The sequence below is a fragment of the Anomaloglossus baeobatrachus genome, chromosome 4 (assembly GCF_048569485.1).
Source record: "Anomaloglossus baeobatrachus isolate aAnoBae1 chromosome 4, aAnoBae1.hap1, whole genome shotgun sequence".
Taxonomy (NCBI): domain Eukaryota; kingdom Metazoa; phylum Chordata; class Amphibia; order Anura; family Aromobatidae; genus Anomaloglossus; species Anomaloglossus baeobatrachus.
Window position 1 is genome coordinate 263,385,569 of NC_134356.1, and position 21,884 is coordinate 263,407,452.

General features: G+C 45.2%; 1 protein-coding gene across 3 annotated transcripts in view; it reads left to right on the forward strand.

The window, feature by feature from the left end:
• Positions 1-21,884, forward strand: part of PLXNC1 (plexin C1) — a 346,034-nt gene that overhangs the window by 62,096 nt on the left and 262,054 nt on the right. For all 3 annotated transcript variants that reach the window (XM_075344806.1, XM_075344807.1, XM_075344808.1), the window contains exon 4: positions 3,384-3,484. In XM_075344806.1, the coding sequence (XP_075200921.1) occupies positions 3,384-3,484 (101 nt within the window). The remainder of the gene's footprint in view (positions 1-3,383; positions 3,485-21,884) is intronic.

Below are 21,884 nucleotides of genomic sequence, written 5' to 3' on the forward strand. Positions count from 1 at the left end.
AGCTCCATGCAGCAGAGCTGGAAGCGACGCTGGACCATCCTGGATTACGCCGGACATGGAGGGCTTTTTCGGGCTTATTAAACTGGTGAACCAGGATATATGTTTGTGTTTTTTATTTCTAATAAAGGATTTTTTCGGGTGTGTGTGTTTATTTACTGTAATTTACAGATTAATCATGGAAGCTATCTCGGGGAGACGCCTGACATGATTAATCTAGGACTTATTGGCAGCTATGGGCTGCCAATAACTCCTTATTACCCCGATTTGCCAACGCACCAGAGCAAATCGGGAAGAGCCGGGTACAGTCCCAGAACTGTCACATCTAATGTATGCGGCAATTCTGGGCGGCTGGCTGCGGACTGATATTGTTAGGCTCGGGGGCTCCCCATAACGTGGGGCTCCCCATCCTGAGAATACCAGCCTTCAGCCGTATGGCTTTATCTGGCTGGTATGAAAATTGGGGGGGAACGCACGCCCGTTTTTTTAATTATTTAATTATTTATTTCACTGCACAGTATAGACATGCCCACCGGCTTCTGTGATTGGGTGCATTGAGACAGCTGTCACGCAGCGTGGGGGGCATGTCTGACTGCAACCAATCATAGGCGCCGGTGGGTGGGGAAAGCAGGGAATACGAGATTGATTAATGAGCGGCCGGCATATTCAAAGTAATTGTTGCCGCGTATTCTCTGCACAGCTGTTCCTCGCCGCGCTGGTGATCGGGGAGCGGTAAGTATGAGAGAGGGATACTCACTTCAGTCACTCGGAGGATTAGCGGTCACTGGTGAATCCTTCAGACAGAGCCGTGGCATGACAATGAAGTCGGGTGAAGTTCACCCGAGTTCATTCTCATCGTGCAACTCTGTCTGCTGTCAGCCGACATGTATCAACGACATTGTGCAACACACAAACGGACATTCCACACGGACATTCCACGTACACATACACGGGCATTTTACACACAAACACGGACATTTTACACGTACACACGGCTCGCATACGCCATCACACGGATGCCATACGTACCGGAGAAACGCCCCAAAAAAACGGAACACGGACCCAAAAAACAGACCGTGTCACACAGACTTTTTTTGGCGGAAGTGTGTTTTAGGCCTTAAAGGGGATAAAAGTGCTTGGTTCTGCTGATCAGTGCAAGTCTCAACAGTCAGACCCCACCGATCAACACGTTATCAAGCATTTGGATATATGATAATATCTAGAAATTATTAAATCTGCCAAAACTGGAACTTGCCAAATTGTTCTGACTTTACAGAAAAAATTCAAATCACAGCAAAGTTATTCTCTGCAAATCAAATGATCCTTATTCTGCTTTGGGTCTCTTCAGATCCTAAAGCATAATAAACGTATAATGTAAAAAAAAATAATAATTCTCACCTCACTGCTCATCTCTCCTGCCGACCCCGCAGCCGGACGTCCAGTCCTTTGCCTCTATTATTTTTCCATTTCCCCATCATATGCATCTTCAGCCTCTTCTCTCCAGGTCCAGGCTTACAGGTGATAGGGCTCTAAGGATCTCTCTCCAATCTTTTCTCTTGGTTTCTTGTAGTCTCTTTATATTTTCTCTTGTCTGCCTCTAAGCAGTTCCTAGCTGTCCATCAGTAGTTCATCTCCTATATGCCAGATCTTTTTTCATTGACCTGTGCTAGGCAGTCTGAGCATGCGCAGTATGAAATGTCACATGCACCACCAAGCAACACATTCCCTCTACGTATATTCAACTGGCAAGCCAGACACTATAACAATACACTATTATTGTATCATTAGTGATGAGTGAGCTCTACCATGCTTGGGTGCTCGGTACTTGTAACAAGCAGTTGGATACTCGGATGGGCATGACTCGAATAGCCGAGTATAATGGAAGACAATGGGAAACTCAAGCATTTTTCTGGAAGAGTTCCTGAAAATGCTTGAGTTTCCCATTGTCTTCCATTGTACTCGGCTATTCAAGTCATGCCCATCCGAGTATCCAACTGCTTGTTCCAAGTGACAAGCACCCAAGCATGGTAGAGCTCTCTCATCAGTATGTATCATATACACAATATAACAGAATACAAACTTCACAGCTGCTAAAGATGTACTCCAGAAATATTTACCCCTCTTACAAAGCCTTTCATGTCACCACGTGATGTTCACTTAAGCAATGCGCGACATGTGCCAGAAATGCACAGTGCTGTGAGACTACTAGTTGGAAGCCAAGGCCTGGAGTAAAAGGGTTAAAAATGATGCACATAATTATTATTATTATTATTATTATTCATTTATAGAGCACCATTGATTCCATGGTGCTGTACATGAGAAGGGGGTTACATACAAAATACATATACAAGTTACAGTAGACAGACTAGTACAGAGGGAAGAGGGCCCTGCCCTTGCGGGCTTACATTCTATAGGATTATGGGGAGGAGACAGTAGGTGGGGTGTAGGTGGGGCGGCAGCTCCGCACGGTGGTGGGGCGGCAGCTCCGCACGGTGGTGGGGCGGCAGCTCCGCACGGTGGTGGGGCGGCAGCTCCGCACGGTGGTGGGGCGGCAGCTCCGCACGGTGGTGGGGCGGCAGCTCCGCACGGTGGTGGGGCGGCAGCTCCGCACGGTGGTGGGGCGGCAGCTCCGCACGGTGGTGGGGCAGTGAGGTCATTCAAGGTTATAGGCATTTCTGAACAGATGAGTCTTTAGGTTCCGTTTGAAGTTTGCAAGTGTAGTAGATAATCTGACGTGTTGAGGCAGTGAGTTCCAGAAGACTGGGGATGTTCGGGAGAAGTCTGGCTTAGGAGACACCTGACGACTAACTGCGGGGACAGGTGAGTGGTGAAGGTTTTTTTTTAAAAACTATTTATCTGACCTTCTAGGGTTCAGTAAAATTGTGGCCATAGCTGGCTGCTATTATGCTAAATTTAAATGGAACGAATTGTCTAAAATCCGTATTCTGGACAATGAAAATTTTTGTAAAGTTCAAGATTAAATAAATTCCACTGAAATAAATTCTCTCATCTCTAGCAATGATAACTTATTTTCACTGGACAACCCCTTTAAGCTTTTCTGAAGATCTGTGATTTTAGATGCTTAGTAATATCAATCTAGTGATCATAATTGAAATGAGTTTGATTGTAGACACTATCTAGACATGTAAAGGCACCAGAAGATGAAGCCATTTACTGACTGCAGGCTGTCTAGTACATAGTTTTCCAAACCATATTACCATACAATTTTCATATATGACTGAAATTGGCCATTAATAACAAAGAGAGAGGTCTTTAAGAAGTGTGCTTTTAAAAAATTACTGTACCTCCTCAATATTGTATGAAAAGTACTGTATATGTATATATTCTTTAATATCTTATATGTAAATAATGACTTATTTATCTAGATCAAGCGTCTGAAGATTGCAAATTGTGAACAACATGAATCGTGCAATGATTGCCTGTCAGCGTATGATCCTCACTGTGGATGGTGTCATTCAAACAGCAGGTTTGTTCATTATCACACTATTTTACAGAGTTGTCTCATTAGAAGAAAACTGTCCAGAACCCAAGGTGCCCATAAGTGTTAATAGCTGGCCCATGAATGCATGTTTTGTTGACAGTTTCTTCCTACCCTTCCATACACATGCATGGTCAGTTCTCCAGAGCATGCATGTTTTTTTAATGGAGAGAGAGAGAAGTAAACTACAGCCAGACAACTTGTCTGATAGATATTGAAACTAGACATGCCAGACACTTCATTTCTCAGACAACATCTGCCATGGAGAGTCTAGAAGCTTTATAAACATAAGAGCCATTTGATTCTGGACAGATTGGTGGGTTTAGCTGACTATTACTGTGTATGGACTAATTTATCTCACTTCATCATCCAGTTGAGATATTACAATAGTCACATTGAAACTACAAAAATACATACAGATGCACTCCAAAAATGCTAATATTGAATAAGGGAACTCTGGTATTGCATTACTGCTATAGGAATAAATGAAAAAAAAGACATACTTAGTTTATGTATTGGCCGATGCATGTGAGCCCGGTCACCACGGCAAGGTGATCTTACCATATTTTTCGGACTATAAGATGCACTTTTTTTCCCGCAAATGTTGGGGGAAAGTGGGGGGTGCGTCTTATAGTCTGAATGTAGGGCTGCGGGGAATGAGGGTGCTGCGGTGGAGCAGGTCATCGGGGGCATGAGCAGGCTGCAGCAGCGCCTGCCGTGACCACGTGGGCCCGCTCATTTCATATGCACGCCGATCCTCCTGCCAATCTCTCAGCACTGAAGCCGGCGCTGACAGGTGGGCGGGGTGATGGGCAGGGGATGTGCACATAGTAAACAGCTGACCCGCATGATCACCCCTGGCAACTACAGCCTGGAGTGATCATGTGCAGCTATATTCACTGCCCCCCACGCATCATCATCATCAGTGCGGGGTGCAGTGAATAAGTACACTCAACGACAACGATCCCTGCAGCACCACGATCTCCTCCTATCTGCCAGCCGCGGCCTATCTGCGTCAACCACACGCAGCCGCGGCCGGCACAGACAGGAGGACATCGCGATGCTACAGGGAGCGTGACCGGCTCCACACAGGTAAGCGGTGCTGCTGCCAGCACTGACAGGAGGAAGACCGATGCTGCGTGGAGCGAGGAAAGGTGAGTAAAAACGTTTTTTTTTTTGTGTGCCACATGATGTGGCCATATAGCAGGATAGCGATTTATAGCAGGATAATGGCATATACCATGATGGGGGTATATTATGAGCAGGATGGGAGTATATAGCAGGGTGGGGGTATATAGCAGGATAGGGGTATATAGCAGGATGACGGCATATAGCAGGATGGGGTATATAGGAACATGGGGGTATATAGCAGGGTGGAGGTATATAGCAGGATGGGAGCACATACCTGGATGGTGGTATATAGCAGAATGGGGGTATATAGCAGGATGGGGGTATATAGCAGGATGGGGGTATATAGCATGATGCGGCCATACACCAAGATGGGATATATAGCAGGATGCGGCCATATGCCAGGATGGGGTATATAGCAGGATGCGGCCATACACCAAGATGGGGTATATAGCAAGATGCGGCCATATGCCAGGATGGGGTGTACAACAGTGGGAGGGGAGGGCACCAAAACAGATTAATGAACAATATGAGGGGATCAAAGCCACTTAGCACATTAGAAAACTAGTATGCATCAACAAGAGAAAAGAATGTGCGAAAAAAGTGGGATCACCACAATGAATAAATATACAAAAATATCTTTATTATAGAAATAGGCACAAATACCAACAACCGATTAAAATCAATTAAAAAAGCAAAACAGCTTATGGGAAACACACATACTGAGAGTGCCAATGGTCTGACACCCAAAGAATACCTCACACCCTCAAAGAGCCCCAACCCCACAAACATATAATAATGCAATGATTAAAGACACAGTGTCCATAAACTGGGACCACCAAATAAGCAGATGGAAAATGCAAAATCAATCAGACAGATCAGAGTCCCAGTAGATGCCGTGGTGGTTTGGCAATGCAGCAATATCGCCACCAATAAGCATGATTTAAAGCAAAAATAGCCCATACAATACCACCTACGGATGGACACACAACGGGGTGCAGGCAAGGAGTGGAGGGGTGAGGTATGAGCCCCACGCGTATCGCTACAAACAAGGTGTAGCTTCCTCAGGGGAGATGTGCAATGATGGAAGCAATGTGCCTTTTTATTTAGTACAACATAATTAGAACATAATTACTAAATTGCCTACCAGCGTGTGGAGAAAGAGGCAAGGAGAGGTTGCTGTGGAAATGGAAGACGCCCGATGGAAGCTGCCATTTTGCCACGTGATCACAGTCATGTGAATGGGAAAGAGCCACAGGAAATGTAGTATGCGCATGCGTTAGCAACATCAAATAGCAGGCGGCGTAGATAATCATACTAACAGCGTAAAGCATCGTAGCCGGCGCGTGCGCAATAAGCAGATGCTGAAATAGATGGTCCCCACACATATTCCACCAACTAGTGTGAAGAATACCACTAGTTGCGCAAATATCGTAACCGGCGCATGCGCAATAAGCTGAAACGCCGAAAACAAGCAGAATGCCAAGATAAGTTGTTACTGCGCATATTCAACCACCCACGAGCTATATTTAGATTTAAACACAGGTGCCATATAGGCTATTGTTTTACATTATTTGGGAGAAGAAACAAAAATCAAAAATACAAATGGATCAATACAAATAATATGTAATATCAACAAAATATAACTCAGTGGTTAATAAAACATGGAATGAATCAACTTTTTTTTTTTTTTTTTTTTTTTTTTTTTCTCTTTTCCTTTCCCCTTTCTCTTTTGCCATATAAAGCCCACCAAATCTTATCATATGGTGCAACCATGGTCATATTACAGGCACTAAAGGGCCATTAAGCAGCATGTAATGCTATATAGAACCATATAATGTACCAATGACAGAGAGATATGAAAATATGAGCAAGCCTGCACCCTTTCTGCATACAGGACCAGGCAAACCGGAAAATCAAGCAGTTTGTTTACATACATAGGCTGCTGCACATACATGCATTACCCAAAATATATATAATGTACCGGATCACGTGGCAAAAGACAAACAGGGGGTGAAGGGGGTATATATACAGACAAAGCATTACAGATACAGTAATACAAAAAAAAAAAAAAAAAAAAAAAATATACAAAAAAATATGAAGGTCAAACAAGAAGACTCAATCCAATTCCTTTCTTCTTAACGTTGTAACCATGGAAATGTCAAGATGCAGGCGATCCAGCAATCCATCCTATCGATTTTTAAACAGGAAAACTGCCAACTAGGATAGAATGTAAGAATAATTTAGTAGAGCTGGAACAAGAAAACAACAAGAAGAGGCCAACAATGGAAACCCCCAAAAAATTTTTTTTTGAAGAAAAAGAAAGAGAAAGACGCCCCGACCACCCTGGATAGAATAAGATAACCAGAGAAACCCATCCAATCATGTGGAGATGGGCCATACCCGAAGGCCAGAAAAGAACACCAAAACCCAAACTGAGCGTTGAACCAATGCTGCAAAACAATGTGGCAACGTGGACAAAGGCCCAATAATCGAATAATGTATAAAAAGGCCCCTTGTCCACGGTGCCGTCCATGAAAAAATCACAGACGCCATTCTTATTTCTTGTAGAAGCCTGTGAACAGAAGCTCCTCATTTAGTCCGTTAGGAGAAAGGCTCCGTAATTGGTAGATCCATCTTGCCTCTCTTCTCAACAATTCATCCGACAATCTACCTCCACGAATGTTAGAGGGCACGGACTCCAACACCAAAATCCGGACACCCTGTAGTGAGCCATTATGCATTTCCAAAAAGTGTTTTGCCACTGATGTGATAGGCTTACCTTGGGCCTGATCTTTCTTTGCTCGTCCAATATCCGAGAAGTGGTGCTGTATCCGCCGTCGAAGCTCCTGAGTGGTCTGCCCCACATATAGTTTCGGACAACCACATGTGAAGACATATACCACGTTCCTCGTCCGGCAATTGGAATAAATCTTAGTCGTTATGGACCCTGGAAAGATGGAAATTTCAATGCGTCTATTGGCAGCCATAAAGGGACAAATAGTACAGTCTCCACAGGGAAAAGAGCCAATCAATCTGTGCCCTCGACCCAAGGAGACGGTAGGCCTAAGAAAATGGCTGGAGGAGAGGATATCTTTTAAATTCTTGGCCCGTTTTGCGGTAAGCTTAGGGCGGGTACTGATAAATGGAACCAACCTGGGTTCGCTCAGTAGTATATCCCAATTCTTCTCCAAAATCCGCCAAATCTTATCCCAATGGTTGTTATACGCAGTGGTGAGATTGATGGTGCAAGGCTCACTGCGTTGTTTGCCCCGAAAGGTATCAGACCTTGGAATATTGGCAGAATGTTCAAAAGCCTTTGTAACCACTTTGCGGGGATAGCCTCTTTGAAGAAAACGTGTGGTGAGTGCCTGAGCTTCGTTCCTGAAAGTGATGGAATTAGTACAATTGCGGCGTACCCTGAGGAATTGACCCCTGGGTATGCCATCACGCACATGCCTGGGGTGGAAAGATGAATAGTGTAATACACTATTGGTCGCAGTCTGTTTCCGAAACAGGGAGGTAACAACACGATTTCCTTCCAAGGAGATCTTCAAGTCAAGAAAGTCCACAGAAATGGTCGAAATACTCGATGAGAGCCTAATGTGCCATGGATTATCATTGAGTTGAGCGATGAATTCTTCACAGGATGATCGAGCACCTGTCCAAAAAAAAAAAAAAAAAAAAAAAAAAAGTTGATTCATTCCATGTTTTATTAACCACTGAGTTATATTTTGTTGATATTACATATTATTTGTATTGATCCATTTGTATTTTTGATTTTTGTTTCTTCTCCCAAATAATGTAAAACAATAGCCTATATGGCACCTGTGTTTAAATCTAAATATAGCTCGTGGGTGGTTGAATATGCGCAGTAACAACTTATCTTGGCATTCTGCTTGTTTTCGGCGTTTCAGCTTATTGCGCATGCGCCGGTTACGATATTTGCGCAACTAGTGGTATTCTTCACACTAGTTGGTGGAATATGTGTGGGGACCATCTATTTCAGCATCTGCTTATTGCGCACGCGCCGGCTACGATGCTTTACGCTGTTAGTATGATTATCTACGCCGCCTGCTATTTGATGTTGCTAACGCATGCGCATACTACATTTCCTGTGGCTCTTTCCCATTCACATGACTGTGATCACGTGGCAAAATGGCAGCTTCCATCGGGCGTCTTCCATTTCCACAGCAACCTCTCCTTGCCTCTTTCTCCACACGCTGGTAGGCAATTTAGTAATTATGTTCTAATTATGTTGTACTAAATAAAAAGGCACATTGCTTCCATCATTGCACATCTCCCCTGAGGAAGCTACACCTTGTTTGTAGCGATACGCGTGGGGCTCATACCTCACCCCTCCACTCCTTGCCTGCACCCCGTTGTGTGTCCATCCGTAGGTGGTATTGTATGGGCTATTTTTGCTTTAAATCATGCTTATTGGTGGCGATATTGCTGCATTGCCAAACCACCACGGCATCTACTGGGACTCTGATCTGTCTGATTGATTTTGCATTTTCCATCTGCTTATTTGGTGGTCCCAGTTTATGGACACTGTGTCTTTAATCATTGCATTATTATATGTTTGTGGGGTTGGGGCTCTTTGAGGGTGTGAGGTATTCTTTGGGTGTCAGACCATTGGCACTCTCAGTATGTGTGTTTCCCATAAGCTGTTTTGCTTTTTTAATTGATTTTAATCGGTTGTTGGTATTTGTGCCTATTTCTATAATAAAGATATTTTTGTATATTTATTCATTGTGGTGATCCCACTTTTTTCGCACATTCTTTTCTCTTGTTGATGCATACTAGTTTTCTAATGTGCTAAGTGGCTTTGATCCCCTCATATTGTTCATTAATCTGTTTTGGTGCCCTCCCCTCCCACTGTTGTACACAGTTTTAGCTGTGAAGGTCTTTCTCCTTCTTTCCTGGGAGTGTGGCACATGTGTTGTTGATTGTTGTATTTGCCTTTTGTACAGCATGGATTTAGAGGCTAGGGAGGCTGCTTGGAACAATCAGTCTGTTGATTTATTTGGGTCAGCTCCTGACGTGGTTGTTCAGGATTCTTTCCAGCAGCTCACTATTGAACTTACTAATTTGCATAAATCAGTCACCAAAATTTGGTGGAATATTAAGACTCTTGAGGAGTATTTGAAGATGGGGATTGTGCCCAGGGGTTTACGGGTGCAAATCTTTCCAGCATGGGAGCCCGATGGGGAGTTCAAGAGTATTTGGGAAGCTGGACTTTTAAAATGCTCAGCTATTATTCTCAACATGCTCATTGAGCATGATAGGGTTATCCTTAATAACATCAAGGATAAGATTAGAACCAGCGAATCCAAGCTTAAAACCTTTGACTTAAATGTGCAGGTTCTTCCCTTCCAACAACAACTTAAGGAATCTGTCGATAAGTATGAAAGGGATATTATCAAGGGCAAAAAACAAAAGTTTTTTAGGGATAAGAAAGATTTTGAGAATGGCTCCGCCTTCAGGTGGACACACCATGGCAACCAGAGGTCCCGGAGGCCTGGTGGAATGGGTCACATTCCTTCCAATATGTCATCTAGGGACTTGTCCTCCAGTGATTTTTTGTCCTCGGACACCAGCGATCGAGAAGGCCCACCCGACGAGGCAGACGCAAATCCAGCAAATCCATCAGGTGCTGTGTTGAACCAAACGAAACGCAAACAGTGGCTTCCATCGTCCAACAGGGTGACCAGGCACAATACCAGGAAGAAATGGTGATGGAATCAAGCACTTTGTGTGCTGACCCAGAGATTGATCCACAAGGTAACTTGCAGATCATTAATTTGACTGATTACCATTTGTCTGTTGATGAAGTCAGCCTTCTATCCAAAGGCCTTTCCTTTTCGCCCACTAAAGTGCTTGACAAATTTGAGCTCACCAAGGATGTATACCTCTTCTGCAGGCAATTGGTCTTCAAACTTTTATATCATCAACCAGGTGTCGTTGATACTCTACCTGCAGAGGATAGACAAGTCTTCCGTGATTTGCTGGATCTGTTGGAAGAAAGTGGGGACCTAGGAGGTAAGAAGATCCCGTTTACATCCCGCTTACCATCACAAGCCACACCCTCCTTCTCTCTGTTCCCAGCAGTACAAATTTTCTATGAGACAACATGTCGTGACATACAGAAACTTAAGATTGTTCCTTTCCAGCAGAACAATCTTACTGCTGCTGAACAGAGAGCCTTGTCTGATCTTAAAAAGAATAACACCTTCATTGTAAGAGAGGCTGATAAAGGAGGAAATGTGGTGTTGTGGCCTGTTGATCTATATACCAAGGAAGCCCATAGGCAGCTTAAGAACTCAACCTCCTATGCGGTTCTCCCTTCGGATCCCACTGATTCCTATAAAAAACGGTTGGACAGACTATTGGGTCGAGCTTTTGATTTGGGCATAATTTCTAAACGTGAAAGAGAATTTCTCACAACACGTTTTCCCATCACACCCACATTTTATATGCTCCCCAAGGTGCACAAGTCCTTGGTGGACCCACCTGGTAGGCCAATAATTTCGGGCATAGGGGGTCTTTATGAACGTGTGTGTGTTTACCTGGATTTTTATTTGCAGCCTTATGTTTTTGCTCTCGACTCTTACGTCAGGGACTCTTCACATCTCATCACCCAATTGGAACAAGTTGAACTGAATGCTGGTACTTTATTGGTCACCATGGACGTCGAGTCATTGTACACCTGCATCGAACATGACTTGGGGCTTCAGGCAGTCACCTACTTCTTTGATCGACGGTCCACAGGTGACAGAAAGCATGATTCTTTTCTTTTGGATTTGTTACAACTTGTCCTACACAATAGTTTTTTTGTTTTTGATCGTGTTTTCTACAAGCAGGTTTCTGGGACCGCGATGGGTGCCCGTTGTGCCCCCTCCTATGCCAACCTTTTTCTGGGTTGGTGGGAGGGGACACATGTGGCACTCACCGCTCCCTTCCAGCACAACGTGGTGAAATGGTTTCGTTATATAGACGATATCTTGTTTTTTTGGACAGGTGATCGATCATCCTGTGAAGAATTCATCGCTCAACTCAATGATAATCCATGGCACATTAGGCTCTCATCGAGTATTTCGACCATTTCTGTGGACTTTCTTGACTTGAAGATCTCCTTGGAAGGAAATCGTGTTGTTACCTCCCTGTTTCGGAAACAGACTGCGACCAATAGTGTATTACACTATTCATCTTTCCACCCCAGGCATGTGCGTGATGGCATACCCAGGGGTCAATTCCTCAGGGTACGCCGCAATTGTACTAATTCCATCACTTTCAGGAACGAAGCTCAGGCACTCACCACACGTTTTCTTCAAAGAGGCTATCCCCGCAAAGTGGTTACAAAGGCTTTTGAACATTCTGCCAATATTCCAAGGTCTGATACCTTTCGGGGCAAACAACGCAGTGAGCCTTGCACCATCAATCTCACCACTGCGTATAACAACCATTGGGATAAGATTTGGCGGATTTTGGAGAAGAATTGGGATATACTACTGAGCGAACCCAGGTTGGTTCCATTTATCAGTACCCGCCCTAAGCTTACCGCAAAACGGGCCAAGAATTTAAAAGATATCCTCTCCTCCAGCCATTTTCTTAGGCCTACCGTCTCCTTGGGTCGAGGGCACAGATTGATTGGCTCTTTTCCCTGTGGAGACTGTACTATTTGTCCCTTTATGGCTGCCAATAGACGCATTGAAATTTCCATCTTTCCAGGGTCCATAACGACTAAGATTTATTCCAATTGCCGGACGAGGAACGTGGTATATGTCTTCACATGTGGTTGTCCGAAACTATATGTGGGGCAGACCACTCAGGAGCTTCGACGGCGGATACAGCACCACTTCTCGGATATTGGACGAGCAAAGAAAGATCAGGCCCAAGGTAAGCCTATCACATCAGTGGCAAAACACTTTTTGGAAATGCATAATGGCTCACTACAGGGTGTCCGGATTTTGGTGTTGGAGTCCGTGCCCTCTAACATTCGTGGAGGTAGATTGTCGGATGAATTGTTGAGAAGAGAGGCAAGATGGATCTACCAATTACGGAGCCTTTCTCCTAACGGACTAAATGAGGAGCTTCTGTTCACAGGCTTCTACAAGAAATAAGAATGGCGTCTGTGATTTTTTCATGGACGGCACCGTGGACAAGGGGCCTTTTTATACATTATTCGATTATTGGGCCTTTGTCCACGTTGCCACATTGTTTTGCAGCATTGGTTCAACGCTCAGTTTGGGTTTTGGTGTTCTTTTCTGGCCTTCGGGTATGGCCCATCTCCACATGATTGGATGGGTTTCTCTGGTTATCTTATTCTATCCAGGGTGGTCGGGGCGTCTTTCTCTTTCTTTTTCTTCAAAAAAAATTTTTTGGGGGTTTCCATTGTTGGCCTCTTCTTGTTGTTTTCTTGTTCCAGCTCTACTAAATTATTCTTACATTCTATCCTAGTTGGCAGTTTTCCTGTTTAAAAATTGATAGGATGGATTGCTGGATCGCCTGCATCTTGACATTTCCATGGTTACAACGTTAAGAAGAAAGGAATTGGATTGAGTCTTCTTGTTTGACCTTCATATTTTTTTGTATATTTTTTTTTTTTTTTTTTTTTTTGTATTACTGTATCTGTAATGCTTTGTCTGTATATATACCCCCTTCACCCCCTGTTTGTCTTTTGCCACGTGATCCGGTACATTATATATATTTTGGGTAATGCATGTATGTGCAGCAGCCTATGTATGTAAACAAACTGCTTGATTTTCCGGTTTGCCTGGTCCTGTATGCAGAAAGGGTGCAGGCTTGCACATATTTTCATATCTCTCTGTCATTGGTACATTATATGGTTCTATATAGCATTACATGCTGCTTAATGGCCCTTTAGTGCCTGTAATATGACCATGGTTGCACCATATGATAAGATTTGGTGGGCTTTATATGGCAAAAGAGAAAGGGGAAAGGAAAAGAGAAAAAAAAAAAAAAAAAAAAAAAAAAAAGTTGATTCATTCCATGTTTTATTAACCACTGAGTTATATTTTGTTGATATTACATATTATTTGTATTGATCCATTTGTATTTTTGATTTTTGTTTCTTCTCCCAAATAATGTAAAACAATAGCCTATATGGCACCTGTGTTTAAATCTAAATATAGCTCGTGGGTGGTTGAATATGCGCAGTAACAACTTATCTTGGCATTCTGCTTGTTTTCGGCGTTTCAGCTTATTGCGCATGCGCCGGTTACGATATTTGCGCAACTAGTGGTATTCTTCACACTAGTTGGTGGAATATGTGTGGGGACCATCTATTTCAGCATCTGCTTATTGCGCACGCGCCGGCTACGATGCTTTACGCTGTTAGTATGATTATCTACGCCGCCTGCTATTTGATGTTGCTAACGCATGCGCATACTACATTTCCTGTGGCTCTTTCCCATTCACATGACTGTGATCACGTGGCAAAATGGCAGCTTCCATCGGGCGTCTTCCATTTCCACAGCAACCTCTCCTTGCCTCTTTCTCCACACGCTGGTAGGCAATTTAGTAATTATGTTCTAATTATGTTGTACTAAATAAAAAGGCACATTGCTTCCATCATTGCACATCTCCCCTGAGGAAGCTACACCTTGTTTGTAGCGATACGCGTGGGGCTCATACCTCACCCCTCCACTCCTTGCCTGCACCCCGTTGTGTGTCCATCCGTAGGTGGTATTGTATGGGCTATTTTTGCTTTAAATCATGCTTATTGGTGGCGATATTGCTGCATTGCCAAACCACCACGGCATCTACTGGGACTCTGATCTGTCTGATTGATTTTGCATTTTCCATCTGCTTATTTGGTGGTCCCAGTTTATGGACACTGTGTCTTTAATCATTGCATTATTATATGTTTGTGGGGTTGGGGCTCTTTGAGGGTGTGAGGTATTCTTTGGGTGTCAGACCATTGGCACTCTCAGTATGTGTGTTTCCCATAAGCTGTTTTGCTTTTTTAATTGATTTTAATCGGTTGTTGGTATTTGTGCCTATTTCTATAATAAAGATATTTTTGTATATTTATTCATTGTGGTGATCCCACTTTTTTCGCACATTCTTTTCTCTTGTTGATGCATATGCCAGGATGGGGTGACTCGCCCACCCCAGGGCTATGGGACACCCGGTGCCGGGCCGGACTAGTCCGGGGGTCGCTAGTGGTGGCGGGACCCGACTCCGTGGCCCTGGTGGGTGTCAATTAAAATATGGCTGGTGACTTGGGGTGAATAAAATTTATATTTGTCGTGACGCCACCTGTGGTTTGCGGCTATTAAGCCGCCGCTGCTGTACGAGGCTTCCGGGGCTGGTGTAATGGCAGCAATGGTGGTACTGCTCCCCACAGGTGGAGCGGTGCCCCGGGGACTCTCTTGGTGCTCGTGAGAGTCTATGGTGTGGTGGAAGTCTATGCAAGCGACAATAACTGAGGCAACACCAGAGGGTGCAATTCCAAGGTCTTTACTCACAACTCCTGGGCTTAAGCACACTGGTGCCTCCGGACTGCTGAGACCCACTGTCAGGGACCTCCGCCGATCCTGGGTAATTTCTGGAATGAAAGCCGGTACCCTTCTCTCTAAAGTGTCTCTGTCTTCAGCTGTCTCCTTAAGCCTAGTTCTTTTAGGATGAACCTGCTCGGCCTCCACTACAGCCTCCAGGCTGGGAGCTCTCCTGTCGGTTACTTGCCCCCTTTCTAGAGGTTCTGCTGTGGGCTGTGGCCCGGGGAGTTTGCAACTTTCCCTGGGCCTCGGTTTTCACTGTTGGAGATGATTTTTCACTCCTTCTGTTTCTAGGGACCGTCCCCTGTTGCAGCTTAATCCCTCCACCGATGTTCTTGTGGAACAGGCCACCACAGCTCATAAGCTATCCGTGGCCCTGGAATCCCTTCGTTCCCTGGTTGGTGTCACCTGGACCCTCTGAGTCCCAGGGTCTTCACCAGGAAGCGTCACTTTCGTTTCTTAGCTCCTGTCTGACTAGAGCTTTTCTTCTGCTTCTCCTTCTCGTCTGCCTCCCGCAGACCTCCTCCTCCTTCCCCTCCCCGACTTCAACTCCCCTAAACTAGACCTTCCTTTCCCTGTCTGCTCTCTGGCGGCTCCTCCCACCTCCCCAGTTGCTAAGCTGTACCTTATAGGAGCAGTGATGGGTCTTACGGCCCCTCCCAGCATGCAGCATGGGAGGGTTGCTGCCACTGTCCCTGGTCCCAGTGTGTACCTAACAATGGGTGTAGTGTAGATTTGCCTGGGGACCGGCGTTCACTCCTTTCCTTACCCAGAATGGGACATCACACCGCTGGATGGGGTGCAATGTTCCTGTGGCGACGGAAGCCTCAGGGGCGCCACAGGGGTATATAGCAAGATGCGGCCATATGCCAGAATGGGGTATATAGCAGGATGGGAGCACATACCAGGATGGCAGTATATAGCAGGATGGCAGTACATAGCAGGATGTCGGCTATACCAGGATGAGGGACATATACAGTCATATGAAAAAGTTTGGGCACCCCTATTAATGTTAACCTTTTTTCTTTATAACAATTTGGGTTTTTGCAACAGCTATTTCAGTTTCATATATCTAATAACTGATGGACTCAGTAATATTTCTGGATTGAAATGAGATTTATTGTACTAACAGAAAATGTGCAATTCGCATTTAAACAAAATTTGACCGGTGCAAAAGTATGGGCACCCTTATCAATTTCTTGATTTGAACACTCCTAACTACTTTTTACTGACTTACTAAAGCACTAAATTGGTTTTGTAACCTCATTGAGCTTTGAACTTCATAGGCAGGTGTATCCAATCATGAGAAAAGGTATTTAAGGTGGCCACTTGCAAGTTGTTCTCCTATTTGAATCTCCTATGAAGAGTGGCATCATGGGCTCCTCAAAACAACTCTCAAATGATCTTAAAACAAAGATTATTCAACATAGTTGTTCAGGGGAAGGATACAAAAAGTTATCTCAGAACATCTCCTTACCTGCGTCTCGCCGGCACTGCGGAAGGAAGGAGGTGGGCGGGATGTTACGTCCCGCTCATCTCCGCACCTCCGCTTCTATTGGACGCCTGCCGTGTGACGTCACTGTGACACCGCAAGAACCGCCCCCTTAGAAAGGAGGCGTTTCGTCGGCCAGAGTGACGTCGCAGGGCAGGTAAGTCCATGTGACGGGGACTAACGAGCTTGTGCACCACGAGCAGTGATTTGCCCGTGTCGCAGAACCGACGGGGGCGGGTATGATCGCTTGCGATCTCGCTAGAGAGATCGCAGCAGGTAAAGTACCCTTTAATTCTTGCTGAGGTTCATTTTTACCAGATCCAGACAGCTTTTCTCTAATGTGTATCTGTGCTTCCACTTTTGGTACCTACCGGAACTACAGAACAATAAGAGAAGGACCTAATTATTTTGTGTGCAAGTACATAATGTCAAGCAGCAGCTGCAAAAGCAAATAAAATATTAGTGTTTGTCAAAATAAAGATGAATTCTTGTGATCCAGGTGTAACATTTCGCCTCTATATATCCTTTGTAAAACCACGTCTTGAATATGAGATTCACTTTTGGGCTCAACATATTGGAGAACAGGTAACGGGTGATTAAAAAAGTTTTCCACTACTAATTGACCCCCTTTCAAAAGTCCTAACAAGTAATTTCCTGATATACTTGTATTACCTGCAATGCTTCTACAAGCACATCTCTGTATGGGTCACATAACTCTTTCCTGTCATGTTTCCTTTTCATTCTTCTTTGTCACTTCTGATATGGGCACCAGAATTAGACAGAATGACAAGAAGCTGTCAGTGATAGGTGCAGAGCTGCCTTTCCATGGCGGACACAGTCCGGAATCGGACAGAATGACAATAAGAAGTCACTGATGAAGGGTGGACTTGCCTTTTAACGATTGACAGTGTCCAAAATCGGATGCAATGGCAAGAGGACATCACTGATGGGACAGAGCTGCCTTTCAAGGATTGACAGTGTCCAGAATTGGACAGAATTAAAAGATGTCACTAATGGGGTGGAGCTGCCGTTTAAGGATTAACAGTGTCTTGAATTGAACGTAATAACAATAAGACATTGTAGCACCCCACGGGACCTGCAGGGCTTACTCGTCACCGGGCCAGTGGTTTTGTGGGGTTGCTGTGAATGGCCTGACCTGGCTCCGTGGCCTCGTCGGCTACAGGCAAAGAGAGTCCAAGGGTGGATGGGGGGGTTTGCTCTGCAGCGCCACCCTTGGTGTATGGCCAGGGATTAGACGCCGCTGCGAGATGTCGCTCTCCTCCAGGGCTGATATTACCGCAGCTCAGATAGTCCAACTCCTCACAGGTGGAGCGAGCCCCAGGGAGGAAAGTGGTGAAGGGGAAGGGCCGTTGTCACCGAAGCGTGGGGCGGCGGCGCTGCCAAATCAGAGTCTCACACAGGGGCTGTGGTTCCAGTTGTTTTACTCACAGTTCGTGTGCTGCACCTGTAGAGTACCGGTCATCGCCGTTCCCGGATGAATCACAGGTTACCACCGGTGTTGTGAAGCATGTGAGACCTTCCTCCTTGCGCCTTGTAGTGTGGATCCCCGTGGCATGAAGCTACTTGAGGACCCCAGTGTCCTTAGCATTAATTGCCGTCCCGTACACAGGCAGCGCAAAACTTGTTATGGACCCGACCAAGGCCGTGGCTCCTGTCTCTATATGCTGCTGGTGCCCCTGGACTTTTGGTGGTGGGCAATGGGACGTCAAATCCCCCTTCCCTGCAGATTCTGATAGTCTATCGTCAAGTATGTTCTACCCTAGGGCTTCTGCAACCTGTGTGGCGCCGGTCCTGAAGGAACTGTTGGGGCTCACCTTCCGGCTACCATATGAACTCCTCTGTCTCAAAGCTCCACACAGTAGTCTACGACTTCTCTCTCAGTCTGTTTGGTGCCCGGTCGGCCCCTCTGGGGAGAGACGTTCAGCATCCCCCCAGAGGCCCTGCTCTTCTCTGCCTCAAGCTGTTCTCTCTCCTGCGTCCAAACTGTTCTGAGGTGAAACAGTGTGTGCTCGCTCACTTCCCCAGACAGCCCCCACCTTTTTGATGACTCATCAGTGCTTGGAAAAAACCCATTCCTATGGTGCCCACCTGTGTTCTGTAACTGCTGGCTGGCTGGAAATCATCTAAGTGTTTTGTGTAAGTGAAAACCAGAGGTTAACCTCTTCTTACCCGGGATGAGCATTACATCTTAAATCATATGCAATACACTGTGGTGACTGAAGCCTTAGGGGCGCCACAGCATCACTGATAGAACTCTGAGCACGCATTGTCAGATCACAGAATTTACTGTTCTCTGCATGAATCCTGCTAGTGCTATGGAGCACCGACCCCTTTAACTGACAAGTGCTTTGATGTATTGCTTGGCAGTCTGTTCAGAGAATCGCACTATAGGGGAAAGCAGAATGTAGCCGACTAGAAGAACCCTTGGATCACTGCATCAGGTGTCATGACAGCATCCCCTTGTCAGCTGCACCCAGGGCAAAAGCCCCACTTGTCCACCACTAGATATGCCACTGTATAAAGGGAACCTATAATCAAATTCATGCTTCCTGAACCACAGGCAGTATGAATCAGACACTGACTGGGCTGCATTTCAGTAATAGCATTCTCTGAAAAGCCAGTCGTGGACTATGGGTCTCCGCTGAGCACTCCAATGCGGTCACTAGTAGCTTCTCTCCTCCCATTGACTAACAGTTGTCACCCCATGTACACACATAGGGAAAGACCTATCAGTTACCTGGACCTGGATAGTGGCTGGGAGAAGATAGCCAGTAGCCACATCTAAATAGTCAACAGACACATCATCCACAGCTGCTTCTTCCGGTGGCAGGTCCTCTTTAAAATTGGCACTGTGTCTCTTTGTAGCTTTCTATGTCTCCTATTTCCATAGTACCTGCAGGGCCAGATTAAGGTTGGTGGGGGCCCCTGGGCAGAAAATCTGGTGGGGGCCCCATAACGTTAACATTTTTAGCCATAACAGTAGAGCATGAACCGTAGCATTTAGATATAAATCCAATGAACATTTATCTTATCCTCTTCTGCCACATTCAGATTTACAGCACTACAATACAGATACAGTCCAGGATAAATCACAGCTGTCCACTTACACACAGAAAGTAGAGTTAGGGCTGCTTTACACATTTCGATCTCGTATGCGATCGCACACGCCCCCATCGTATGTGCAGAACAGGCAATTTGTTGCCCGTGTCGCACAAACGATTAACCCCCGTCACACGTACTTACCTTCCAAATGACCTCGCTGTGGGCGGCGAACATCCACTTCCTGAAGTGAAAGGGACGTCACACAGCGGCCGGCCAATAGAAGCGGAGGGGCGGAGATGAGCGGGACGTAAACATCCCGCCCACCTCCTTCCCTCCGCATTGCCGGCGGGACGCAGGTAAGCTGCAGTTCATCGTTCCCGGGGTGTCACATGGAGCGATGTGTGCTGCCTCAAGAACGATGAACAAAGAGACGTTCAATTTTTAGAAAATGAACGACGTGTATGCAATCAACGTTTTAACGCACAATCAGGGTCGCACGTAGCTGTCACACACTACAATATCACTAACGATGCCGGATGTGCGTCACTTACGACGTGACCCCGCCGAGACATCGTTAGATATATTGTAGCGTGTAAAGCCCGCTTTTGTCACATATTTTTTATTGATCCCAATGTTAAGGCAGCCAGGGCCGGCTCCAGGTTTTTGTGGCCTCCGGGTGAAAGAGTCTCAGTGGACCCCATCCACACACAGACACGCACATCCACACACAGACACGCACATACACATACAGGCAAGCGTATATACATATTTGAAGGCAAATTCAGAAAAATACATATAAACAGACAAATATATGCACAGTCATATACACTGACATACATGCAGACACAGACGCATTAGGGCTCGTGCGCACGTTGCGTAATTACATGCATTTACGCTGCGTATAGCACTGCAGTGTAAATGCATGCGTCCTGCGTCCCCTATACAATCTATGTAGATTGTGCATGATACGTGCACCCATTGCTTTTATGAACGCAGCGATTTGGATGCTAAAATGTTGACCCAAATCCGTGCGTTCATAAAATGAGCATGTCAATTATTCCGTGCGCTATGGATGCAGCTCCCGCTCTGTCTATGGTGGGTATGGGGAGATAAGGTATGCACACCAGTGACTATGGAAGGGGAATACATGGAATAGCAGAAACTGCTGTGTGAATACTGACATGAAAAATTCAATAGCTATTTGTAAGAATGAAATGTGAAAAATGGAACCTGCATTACTGCCATGAATATATGAATAAAGAGAAATTTAGCTACTGAATTGATCAATGCAATAGAGCCCCAACACTACGCCAAAGTATTTCTCTACGTTGGGGTCCCTAGCTTGTGTGTGTCCTCTCATGCAGTTAAAAAACTTACCGTGTATGGGACGCTGAGACCCAGGCTATATATGCGTATAATGTGGATTGGCAATAGGTGTGTATGGGGAGGGTTCACAAACGAAAAACTACTAACATTAAGGAATAACGTTTGGAACTCCATTCTATGTCTGAACTGGGTGCAAAAAACCTAAAAAACATCACTATGGGGAGATCTGCTATTCCATGTATTCCCCTTCCATAGTCACTGGTGTGCATACCTTATCTCCCCATAGTGATGTTTTTTAGGTTTTTTGCACCCAGTTCAGACATAGAATGGAGTTCCAAACGTTATTCCTTAATGTTAGTAGTTTTTCGTTTGTGAACCCTCCCCATACACACCTATTGCCAATCCACATTATACGCATATATAGCCTGGGTCTCAGCGTCCCATACACGGTAAGTTTTTTAACTGCATGAGAGGACACACACAAGCTAGGGACCCCAACGTAGAGAAATACTTTGGCGTAGTGTTGGGGCTCTTCTGCATTGATCAATTCAGTAGCTAAATTTCTCTTTATTCATATATTCATGGCAGTAATGCAGGTTCCATTTTTCACATTTCATTCTTACAAATAGCTATTGAATTTTTCATGTCAGTATTCACACAGCAGTTTCTGCTATTCCATGTATTCCCCTTCCATAGTCACTGGTGTGCATACCTTATCTCCCCATAGTGATGTTTTTTAGGTTTTTTGCACCCAGTTCAGACATAGAATGGAGTTCCAACTGTCTATGGTGGGGGCAGCAGCCAGAGCGCATGAAATCGGATTTTCTGTACAGAATAACTGCATCCATTATGC